The sequence below is a fragment of the Pieris napi genome, chromosome 12, assembly GCF_905475465.1.
Source record: "Pieris napi chromosome 12, ilPieNapi1.2, whole genome shotgun sequence".
NCBI classification, from domain to species: domain Eukaryota; kingdom Metazoa; phylum Arthropoda; class Insecta; order Lepidoptera; family Pieridae; genus Pieris; species Pieris napi.
Window position 1 is genome coordinate 11,584,608 of NC_062245.1, and position 12,669 is coordinate 11,597,276.

Consider the following 12,669-nt stretch of genomic DNA (forward strand, 5'->3'; position numbering starts at 1 on the left):
TATATTGGTGCACAACCGGGGATCGAACCTCTGACTTCAGGGATGAGAGTCGCACGCTGAGGCCTCTTGGCCAACTCTATTTCTTAGGCACAATAAAAAAAAAAACAACTTCTTCTTTCTACATTTACTTCTTGAAGTAAAGAAGTCTGCCAATCGTCTAAATTGGCGTCTGTATATTGCACAACATTTAAAAGTAATATGGAATCAGTCCTGCTTGAGAGGATCAGGATTTATAATTGTCTATCTTTTAATTCATTAATTAAAGTTCTTCACTTATAAAATTAATAGTAAAATTAAACATTATTAGGGTGGTTATACATAAGTTACAAGAGTAATATTAGATATAATTCGAAATCTGTGCTAAATATTTAAATAGAAAAATCAAATTAGCATTCAAATATTATTTAAAAAACTTTTAAAATTAATTTTGCGTGTCAAGAGATTATATTTTTGTATACATGTTTAGTATTAAAAAAAATAAAATAAATATATTTAAAGTGTATAAATGCCCTTATTTCGCAAAACGTTTAGCGAAGCAAATCTTTACTACTCATACGTTTCTTTTTAATGAATTAAATCACGTTCAGTAATAACTGTTACGTTTCCATATTGAGGAATTTTAAATATAAATACCAATGTCCATCGAAGCAGCATCATTCACAACGACGACCCACAATGAAGACAATCATAGTGTTATCTGCATTGGCGACTATCGCCATTGCAGTACCAGTGTGGGAAAATGGCAACAAGCAGGACCCTCAGCACAACGCTATTCACAAAACCATCAAACGCGAAAGGAAGTCCACCATTCAAGAATCTCCAGCTGATCTATCATTAGACAACGATGGGTCTTTAACTGGTATCTCCAAGGACCCACTCAATCACAAAGCACATGGTTTCAGAAAACCGGTTATAGTGAAGAAGAAATTCGGGTACCAAATCTTCAGAGACTCTGATGAAGAACTCGCCCAAGCTCAACCCCGCGAAAACTGCAGAAGGCAATTCAGATTCAAGCTCTGCGATGAAAGTGATGAAACCGCTGTAAACAACATGAGAACAATCAACACTGAGAATGTTGAGGAGAGAGACGTACAGCATAGTTTAAAAATGGCTAAGGAGGCAGTTGAAATATTGCAAAGGGATCTGCAAAAGATCGAAGAAAGCACAAAAACCATGCACAAAAATCATTTCGTAGAAGACATAGACGATAAATTACACAGGAACATTGAACATGTTAAGGAAGCATCTCAATTATTAAATCAAAATATTGCAAACCTTGATACTCTCGCTTTAAAAGCAGTCTCGTCCAAAGAAATAAGCCTCGAGAAAACAGACTCATTAGAAGAAGCCAGAACTCCGGCTGGGTGGATGAAGGTACTTGAAAAAATTCAAAAGAATAAAACTGTAACAAACATAGAGGACACATTTAAAACGGCGGAGCTTAGCCATGCATTATCTGCTGAAGATCTCGATGTATCGAATACAAAACATATAGAAAAGCTAGATACAACACATCATACTTTAGAAAACAACGAAAAAACAAGAGCAAACACGGAAGAAAATACAGAAAGAAAATTAGAAGAAAATATTCAACATAAGAATGCTGAAGTAGAATCTAATATGGAATCATATGCCACCGAAGCCAAACAAACACATGCTAGTCTTCATAGTGATAGTTTGAAACTTGACAATGCCAGAAACTGGGATATAACTGAAAATGTAAGACATGCTGAAACTAATGCCAAGAAAGAGGAGAGTAACCTTCAAGAGTTTAACAACGATTCCCCCCAGCATAATACAGTTGAAGAAAAATCTGTCCATCATACTGATGCAGATGATTTTCAAGACAAAAAAGAAATGAAAAAGACAGACATAATCGACGAACTAGAAAAAAATACCCATACTAAGATTCAGCATGAAAAATCTGTCCACACCGAAAATAACGAAAAATTGTTAGAAAAATCCAATAACTTTAATGCTGCTGAAGAGGTCAGGAAACATAATATGGAAGATAAAACAATTTTAAAATCTGCAGAAGACAAAAATACCATGGGAAAAACTAGCGAATCTATAATCACTGCTATGGATGATAAGCATTTAAAAAATGAAGTAAGAAACCAAGAAAAGGATTCTGAAGCGTCGGAAAGTAGGAATATTCATACCGAGAACATGTTTATAGCCAAAGAAGCTTTAAATAAAGATTCACTAGGTGTTGAAGAAATCATGCACAATGAAAAGAAGTCAATAGAATCTAACTTAAATTTATTAAATGCAGATGCTATGATGCGTTCTGCAGACGATTTTAACAACGACGTAACATCATTTAAAAATGCAGAATTAGGTGATGCTAGTCACCTTCAAATGCGAGAAGCTATAGAACCAACTTCTGATGATAAGAAAGAAAAATCAGCTACTGAAAAAGAACATGAAATCAACACCCTGAGTCAAGCCGAAGACCTTAAAGAAATTGAGCGGTTGCGTAGCGCAATGAAAACAGAGGAAAACCACGATAAAACCCATAAGACTGATTTTGAAAAGTCTGCTGTAGTCGAATCTACTAAAATACATGAACATGTTGATTCAAAGACAACTGCAGACAAGCAAATAAATCATAACAATGCAGTTTTTCAAAAGTCAGTTGATTTGAAAAATACTGAAGAAAAGAACAAAAATTTTGCAAAGGATCAAATTACATCACTCCATAATAATAACGAAAAAATGTTGGAGCAAGGAAATAGTATGCGATTTGTTGATGAATATGGTGATCGCAACTTACCAGTCAACGCTGCCGACTTAGGAAATGATTATCAACAAAGAATGTCAGAGATGGATTATTTTAATAATATGAATTCACAGCACAATGCACAACTGGAAGCAGACAAAAATCTCGACTTCCATACATCCTCTCATATTAACCAAGGTATGTCCGAATGGGACAGGAATCAGCAACACTACCACTCCATGTTACGTCCACCACCTTTCATGCCCTGGATGCACGACCGCCTCAGAAGTAACATCGACTCGCTTGGTAACCATCAGGAAAACTTGGGAAATATGCAAATAGATCACCATCAACACGAACACCATTTCAACAATATGCACTCAGACGGACATCACCACCACCATCACCACGCATTGCCAATGGGAAGATTCGTTAACAACATCCAAACAGGCATTAACCACGATCTACTGAATGGACCGATGATGAGAGAGAATATGATGGAAAACGGAGGAGCTATAGATTTAGATAGTTCAATGCAGCCTAGTATGAAAATAAACATGCGAGATGCGTTAGATCAAAACGGAATGAAGTGGAATTATCAACCAACTGGAAAGTCTGGCTTTGGCTCAGGTACAGTTGGTGTATTCCCTAACGCCAATAGTGGATGTGGGATTCCACTGCTATTAAGTTGTTCACCATCTGTTGTGTCTGGAAGTTTGGCGAAGCAGTCCTCGCTCGGGTTTCCCGGACACAATTTCAGGTCTGGCGATGACATGAGATTTTACACAAAGCGTGATGCTCAGGGAATAAATGAAATCAAACCAACAAATCTTAAGAACTTCTCAACTACTAGTTGAAATGGAATCTATGAACCGGTGGAATACGGTCGATTATTGCACGACAAGGACGAAACGCTTTCATTATTTGATTGTAAAAATAGGTTAAGTAATTATTGTATTTTAGCTGAAAACACATCACAAAGTTAATAAAAATAAAGCATTTTTAAAATATTTGTATTTTTTTTATATTACATGTACTTTTATATATAATAATACTAAAAGTATAGTTTACAATTATATAAACTACTTATATGCATTAAATAAATTATATTATTTGTTATTTTAGTATCAATCTTTAAGTAAACTTGATTATTTGTTTCAAAACATTTAAACTCAATCAATAATGTATATTTGATTAATACATATTATATTTGAATATAAAACTGTTGTACAACACAGTTAAATTATATTAAAAGTCTAACAAAACACATAAAACTAGCTAGTATTGTGTTAGTAACAGAAACTGCGCATTTGCATTTTTAAATAGTTGAAAACACTTTTATAATATCTATTGTTCAGAAAAGATTTAACGAAGCAAGCGAGCATTACATATTTCTACATAAAATGCATAATTTCAAACAACTTATAATAATCACAAGTTTCCTATTGTTTTTTGGGAGAATAAATACGTTGCCATGGGGCACAAGAATAACACAAAAAGAGAATACTGGAGATATAAATGAAGAGGCAAGAATTTTGTTAGAAAATCAAGCAAACAACCTTATCGGGAAGACGGGAAATATTCCATTTAATGAAGACAAATACTTACCGTCTAAGTTTAATTACATTCCGATTCAATATGAACCAGCCTTGTCTGATAAAAAAAATGTCAAACATACAATTGGAGATGTGAGTGAAAATCGAAATGTAAGAACCATAGAAGATATACTAGGCACGTGGGAAAATATATTCAATAATAGTTTAATGGATAATATACTACCAACAATGCCAGTTCCACTTCCCCGAAGTGAAGATTACAAACAGCCAAAGGATTCCAGTCTAAAAGACTGTGTGGTGCCCGTTTATCTGAGCTGTATTCCAAGAATATCCTATGGTCCATTGAGCTAAAATTAAATAAAAAAGCAGCAAACTATTAAAATAACAGTTTATAATATTTGCAAATAATATATGAATAATAATAAAAAGTGTTTTATTTTTGTTCTTAAAACGTATGTATGTTTACGGAAAGTTTACTTGTAATTTTTTTTAGATATGATAGTTTTTTACTTATGGAAGTTAAATATAAATGTGATGTTGACTAAATGAATGAATGAATAACAACATAATTTCAGTCTTAAAAGAAATAGGTAAAAAGCTAACTCATTCAAAGATAAACAAAATACAAAGAAGCAATAACATATTATTATATAATAATAATCCCGATGTCGCGAGATTTCGTACTTTTTTTTAAGATCAATCCCGAAACGTAACATGACAAGATCTCGTGACAGAAAAGTTAATCTCTTCAATGAACCAGCGTATATCTGAGCGTCGAATACAACTGCAGCGTTGATTAAGTGATGTTTGAAAATCCCTGTTAATATACCGATATCTTGAAAAAGTTGAAATTTTCCATTTCTCTAGAAAATTGTCGTAAAGATCGAAATTAAAAATATAATAAAACGATTATATCGTCGGATTCCATTTTTTCTATTAGAATTAACATGTTGCTTTTATAAAAACCAACACGACTCAAGTGTTTGTGATTAGATAGATAAGACTCGCTCATAAAAAAGAGATCAAGATAGAATCTATAGAGTGTGATAGATTGTACTTTTTAACCCCACGAGATCTCGAACTAACAATCTCGACTCGACATTGCATTACCTAAATATCATCAAAAGAGTTAAACAATAGACACGCATGTGTGAATTCCATAGTCATTGGATTTTGTTGACCAATACAAATGTAACATTTCGTCTTGTCTTTTACATTCTCACCCAGTGTAATATATTTTTCAGATTACATAGATTGCCCACCAGGAGAACTTATGGGTACAAATTTACAATGCATCGGACGACGGAAAATTGTGCCAAGAAAGTTCCAACGGGATTATTATGACGGACGTGACGATTGAATTATAAAAATTGTATATTCTAATGTTTTTATTATTTCTTATAATTTTATAAACAACCCTAACTCATTGGTCGAATATTATAACATTATTAAATCATTTACGGACCTATAAAGGAGATTTTTTTTTAAAACGGAGGTGTTGTAGAATTCAAACTCAAACTTTATTCAACCAAGTACACTTATGAACGTCAACAGAAGATATGTTTAATTGATTCTAAAGTTACATTTACTCCCAGTTCGCAAATTAAGGGCGTAGAGCGGGCAAGAAACTCTTCGTCACTCTTTTTTTTAGTTAGTTTAGTTTTAGTATTATTTTACGAGGCTGAGTAAAAACTACTCAAATAAAAGAACATATACCAATCTTAGAACATAGCTGATCAAGAACGCGACCTCAGCTTCCTGATTAGGAAAATCGTCACTTAATACTATAGGTACATTCCTTTTGTGCTATAAACTTCACTAGGTCTGTGCCGGTAGTGTTTGTTGGAACAAACCGAGTCTCTCAGTAGTTGTAATTGTAAATTAATTTGTTATAAATGCATTTACTTATGATAATTGACATGATTATTACTACTTGTCTACTACCACTACGACTACTAGTAGAAATGGATGGAGGAAGCAAATAACACATCCAAATAGAAACTTCAGGAGGAAGGTTTCTGAACAAAACACCCATCTGACTTGTATGTTTTAATATATATATATATTTTTTTAATGTAATAGGAGGCAAACGGGCAGGAGGCTCACCTGATGTTAAGTGATACCGCCGCCCATGGACACTCACAATGCCAGAAGGCTCGCAAGTGCGTTGCCGGCCTTTCAAGAATTGGTACGCTCTTTTCTTGAAGGACCCTAAGTCGAATTGGTTCGGAAATACTTCTGTGGGCAGCTGGTTCCACATAGTGGTGGTGCGCGGCAAAAACTGCCTTAGAAAATGCTCTGTTGTGGAACGACGGACGTCGAGGTGATACGGATGGTATTTTGTATTTTGCCTTGACGTCCGATGATGAAACTCAGCTGCAGGTATTAGACCGAACAACTCTGAACACTCTCCATGGTAAATGCGGTAGAAGATGCAGAGAGATCCCACATCTCTACGCAACGCCAAGGGATCAAGCCGCACGGAAAGTGACTGGTCGTCGACGATTCGAACCGCTCTTCGTTGAATACGGTCAAGTGGAAGGAGCTGGTACTGGGGAGCTCCCGCCCAGAGGTGAGAGCAGTACTCCATGTGGGGCCGAATTTGCGCTTTATATAGTTGCAAGCGGTGGCCCGGAGTGAAGTACCGTCTCGCCTTGCTGAGCACACCAAGCTTTTTGGAGGCTAATTTAGCCTTTCCTTCCAGATGACCGCGAAACTGAACGTTATTCGATATGTCAACGCCCAGTATTCCGATGCTAGCTGAGGCTTTAAGGAGAGTGTCTTCGAAGAGGGGAGTAGCGACAAAGGGAGTTTTTTTAGCGGAAAACGCGCATACTTGTGTCTTCTTGGGGTTAAATTGGACTAGATTTAGTCTACCCCAGTCCGAGACTCCACGTAGAAGAGTTTCGACTTCAGACACAAGTTTGTTCCGGTACTCATCGACAACAGCCCGAGAAATACCTGCCCGGCCAGTGTAAAAAGTATCCCCGACCCTGTTTATTCTGCATATCAATGATATGTTGCAGCTTAGCAACATTCATTGCTATGCGGACGACAGCACTGGGGATACTTTTTACACTGGCCGGGCAGGTATTTCTCGGGCTGTTGTCGATGAGTACCGGAACAAACTTGTGTCTGAAGTCGAAACTCTTCTACGTGGAGTCTCGGACTGGGGTAGACTAAATCTAGTCCAATTTAACCCCAAGAAGACACAAGTATGCGCGTTTTCCGCTAAAAAAACTCCCTTTGTCGCTACTCCCCTCTTCGAAGACACTCTCCTTAAAGCCTCAGCTAGCATCGGAATACTGGGCGTTGACATATCGAATAACGTTCAGTTTCGCGGTCATCTGGAAGGAAAGGCTAAATTAGCCTCCAAAAAGCTTGGTGTGCTCAGCAAGGCGAGACGGTACTTCACTCCGGGCCACCGCTTGCAACTATATAAAGCGCAAATTCGGCCCCACATGGAGTACTGCTCTCACCTCTGGGCGGGAGCTCCCCAGTACCAGCTCCTTCCACTTGACCGTATTCAACGAAGAGCGGTTCGAATCGTCGACGACCAGTCACTTTCCGTGCGGCTTGATCCCTTGGCGTTGCGTAGAGATGTGGGATCTCTCTGCATCTTCTACCGCATTTACCATGGAGAGTGTTCAGAGTTGTTCGGTCTAATACCTGCAGCTGAGTTTCATCATCGGACGTCAAGGCAAAATACAAAATACCATCCGTATCACCTCGACGTCCGTCGTTCCACAACAGAGCATTTTCTAAGGCAGTTTTTGCCGCGCACCACCACTATGTGGAACCAGCTGCCCACAGAAGTATTTCCGAACCAATTCGACTTAGGGTCCTTCAAGAAAAGAGCGTACCAATTCTTGAAAGGCCGGCAACGCACTTGCGAGCCTTCTGGCATTGTGAGTGTCCATGGGCGGCGGTATCACTTAACATCAGGTGAGCCTACTGCCCGTTTGCCTCCTATTACATTAAAAAAATATATATATATATTAAAACATACAAGTCAGATGGGTGTTTTGTTCAGAAACCTTCCTCCTGAAGTTTCTATTTGGATGTGTTATTTGCTTCCTCCATCCATTTCTACTAGTAGTCGTAGTGGTAGTAGACAAGTAGTAATAATCATGTCAATTATCATAAGTAAATGCATTTATAACAAATTAATTTACAATTACAACTACTGAGAGACTCGGTTTGTTCCAACAAACACTACCGGCACAGACCTAGTGAAGTTTATAGCACAAAAGGAATGTACCTATAGTATTAAGTGACGATTTTCCTAATCAGGAAGCTGAGGTCGCGTTCTTGATCAGCTATGTTCTAAGATTGGTATATGTTCTTTTATTTGAGTAGTTTTTACTCAGCCTCGTAAAATAATACTAAAACTAAACTAACTAAAAAAAAGAGTGACGAAGAGTTTCTTGCCCGCTCTACGCCCTTAATTTGCGAACTGGGAGTAAATGTAACTTTAGAATCAATTAAACATATCTTCTGTTGACGTTCATAAGTGTACTTGGTTGAATAAAGTTTGAGTTTGAATTCTACAACACCTCCGTTTTTCAGTTTCGACTTCAGACACAAGTTTGTTCCGGTACTCATCGACAACAGCCCGAGAAATACCTGCCCGGCCAGTGTAAAAAGTATCCCCAGTGCTGTCGTCCGCATAGCAATGAATGTTGCTAAGCTGCAACATATCATTGATATGCAGAATAAACAGGGTCGGGGATAGGTCACAGCCTTGTGGGACACCAGCATTCACAGGTTTCAGGTCGGAGCATGCTCCGTCGATGACGACTTTGATGCTTCGATCAGCGAGAAAGCTGGAAATCCAGTTGCATAATTTCTCAGGGAGCCCATAGGCTGGAAGCTTCGAGAGCAATGCTCTGTGCCACACCCGATCGAAGGCTTTCGCTATGTCCAAACTTACCGCCAGCGCTTCCCCCTTGGACTAAATTGCCTCTGCCCACCTATGCGTAAGGTATACAAGGAGGTCACCAGCCGAACGACCACGACGAAAGCCGTACTGGGAATCGCTAATCAGCTGGTGGCCCTCTAGATACCTCAAGAGCTGGCTGTTAATAATGGTTTCCATTATTTTGGAGAACAAGGAGGTTATAGCTATTGGGCGATAGTTGGACGGATCAGAGCGATCGCCTTTTTTAGGGATCGGATGTATCGAAGCGATCTTCCAGCACTTCGGAACAGTGCCGAGCTTTTTTGCGTTCGCCGATAGTCACATCACAGGATGTCACCGCTTCTGCCCAGGCTTTGAAGCATTCACGCTTACGGCGCAAAGCCGCTTTGCAAGAACGCCTAAACCAAGGCTGGGACTTGCCACCGACCGGCACCGCAGAGAATGGAATAAAAAGATCCATACCCTGCAGGACCACCTCGGCGACAGAGTCGGCGACGGCATCTGGAGTACTCGACGAAAAGCAAATGGGCCCCCATTTTGTGGGTAAAAAAGACCGCATCCCATCCCAATCTGCTGACTTATAGTGCCACACGCGGCGACAGCCCGCGAAGCTGGGCCGTAGAGGGCGCGTGAACGGCATATTGCTCCGGACCACACAATGATCTGATGAACCCAATGGCGGTTCAACAGAGGCTTAGTAGTTCTCCGGATGTGAAGTCAGCAGAAGGTCCAACAAAGAGGGTTTATGACCATCCACATCTGGTATTCGCGTAATCGCAGGGACCATTTGCGTCAAGTCGTAAGCCAAAGCAAAGTCGTGAAAGGATCTTCACGCATAATCGGTGGTTTCTGAGCCGAGCCAATCGGCATGGTGGGCGTTATAATCGCCAAGTATCACGATTTCAGCGGTAGGAACTAGGAACCCTTTCGAGCAGGGAATCTGTAGCCATTTGGATGTGCTCAATGAGTCGGTCAGTTTCGGTATTTCCGCTATGGGACCTATACAAGCATGCGTAGAATCGCGGATGGTCATCGCAGTCTACGCGCAGCCAGAGGTTAGATAGGTCCCTTCCTTCAAGCGTCCCGAGGCGACGAGAACAGATATCCTCTCTGACGTACACGCAAACTCCAGCCCGCGGCACAAATGAATGTTCCAATTTGTACCCCTTTTCGTATCCGCTCCTTCCTTTGCCCTTCTCGCTGGTGCGAACCTGGATCCGCCAGAGATCCGCTGAACTCCAGCAACAACGATGGTCGCATGGTGCGGCCTGCAGACAGTCCAAAGTGGCTCTGCCAGCAGTAAACCCGCAACTGACAAAGCGACTACTTAACTTAAATAGAACCAACCTTAAAATAATGATAGGGACAATAACGGGTCATTGCCTCCTAAATAAACATCTTTTTATCCTAGGCGCGACAGACAGCCCCCTGTGCAGAGGCTGTTTCAGCGCAGAGGAAACAGTCACCCACGTAGTCCTGGAATGCGAGGCTGTGGCTAATCAACGTGAAAAAATCCTCGGAACGGTGAGGTCGCTCCGGGAAGCCTGTGAAGTGCCCAGGAGACTTCTGTGCTTCTGGAAGGAGCTAGGCTGGCACAGGCACTGGAGGCTGATCACCTACTTGCCTATCAGATTTAAAAATGATCATGAAAAAGATTCAGAAATCTGAGGCTAAGACCTAAAGAGGTTGTAGCGCCACTGATTATTATTATTATAATACTAATATTTCATTTCATTAAATGAAATACCCATTCATAAAAACATATCGATGACCGGTTACGAAAGATTTTTTATCAGGCAAAATTATTTATCCTGTACGATAATATTTTATCTTTAAATAAACATTAGGAGAACAGTCTATAAGGCGTAGTTGTGCAATATAAACATTTGATTTGCGTCAATAAATTCCCAGAAAAACTACGTCGTTCAAGGGCCTGAGACTGCGTGGTTCCCGAACAGATTTGACGTAGTTTTTAAGTAAACAGATAACTAAATTTTATATTTAAAAGGGCTGTAGTAAGCACTTCGAGTAGTAAGCTCAGTATACGTAACCAAATCACTGGTTTTCAATTATATTTTGAATAATATTCGGCGTTTGTTGATTTTAAAATGAAGTACGCGCTTTGTATTCTCATGATTGTGGTTCTTGTTGAAGGACGGTATTTTCATCCAAGCATCTCTTCTGAAACTAAATCTGAGGACCTGGTGAGTTTTACATAATATTCTATACTGTTTTCCACAATTTAACAGGTGATTGAATCATAAATCCGCGTCATGCTTGTCCATAATTTTGTTGCGTAAATTCATGTCACATAGTCTGAATTTTATTCTAAGAAACCATATTCGTTGCACGGTATTGCCACAAATTTTCGAATCGATCAGGTTCTTTTACGTTTCTGTGCAGCCATGAGGCCCATTATCCAAATTACAAAATAAACTAAATAATGTTGTTTAATAAGAGCAGTGTTGGCCTAGTGGCTTCAGCGTGCGACTGTCATACTTGAGGTCGATCGATCCCCGGCTGTGCACCAATCGACTTTCTTTCTATGTGCGCATTGAACATTTGCTCGAACGGTGAAGGAAAACATCGTGAGGAAACCGACATGTCTTAGACCCAAAAAGTCGACGGCGTGTATCAGGCACAGGAGGCTGATCACCTACTTGCGCATTAGATTTAAAAATGATCATGAAACAGATTCAGAAATCTGAGGCCAAGACCTAAAGAGCTTGTAGCGCCACTGATTTTTTTAAAAATAATGTTTATTTTCAGGACATCTACCGCAATATGAAACCGAATCGCTTCGTTCCTATCAACAACGTGATGTCTTTCAAGATATATGATCCGTGTACGAACGGCCTCAAACGGGATGTAGTGGGCATATGTCGGGAAGTATGGGATTAGCCAAGATACAGATATTATATAGTAGAATAAGAACTACTGGAAAACTCAGTTGTCAATGGCACACGTCAATTGGAAGTTACATACAAAAAATATTAGTTTAATGTGCAGGCGAACGTAACATTTATGAAGAAGGGAAATCTGTGGATATTCAGACTTAATCCGTTATTCAGAATGAAAATATACCTGCCGCAGAGCGGTCTAGTTGTTTAATCTATAAATAATATATTAACTGTAATTTCTGAAGTGATTTTTAATGATATACAATTTCTTTATTATCTTGTTCATTAAATCAATATCAATAATAGCACGCTTACTCTTTATGACAGACATATTTTATAATTAACGTTTGTTTTGAATATTTGTATTTCAAAAACATACTGCTTAGTATATGGGCTGCGTAATAAAACATTTTGTATTTTGTTGAGATGTTTAAAATGATTTAAATAAAAGATATCGTACTAATTAAGCGTTTGTTTATTAAAAACTGTTTAAGTTACTCTAACCTCCTAAAAATGATTTTTTTTAATAAATTGTCATACTGTTTTAACTGGTGCTAATTTATTTTCACC

At 38.8% G+C, this 12,669-nt stretch overlaps 1 protein-coding gene and 1 long non-coding RNA gene across 3 annotated transcripts; both read left to right on the forward strand.

The window, feature by feature from the left end:
- Positions 1 to 646: 646 nt before the first annotated feature.
- On the forward strand, positions 647 to 3,732 carry LOC125054897 (putative autophagy-related protein 11). 2 transcript variants are annotated; one of them, XM_047657042.1, is made up of 2 exons: positions 647 to 2,268; positions 2,308 to 3,732. In XM_047657042.1, the coding sequence occupies exons 1-2, from the start codon at positions 676 to 678 to the stop codon at positions 3,577 to 3,579; spliced, it is 2,865 nt and encodes a 954-aa protein (XP_047512998.1). In that variant the 5' UTR covers positions 647 to 675; the 3' UTR covers positions 3,580 to 3,732. The 2 variants fall into 2 exon arrangements, with proteins under 2 accessions (XP_047512998.1, XP_047512997.1); XM_047657041.1 differs by having other exon boundaries at positions 647 to 3,732.
- Positions 3,733 to 11,051: 7,319 nt separating this feature from the next.
- On the forward strand, positions 11,052 to 12,562 carry LOC125054540. Its single transcript, XR_007117724.1, has 2 exons — positions 11,052 to 11,403; positions 11,969 to 12,562. It is a non-coding gene; the product is annotated as an uncharacterized LOC125054540 (long non-coding RNA).
- Positions 12,563 to 12,669: the final 107 nt, after the last annotated feature.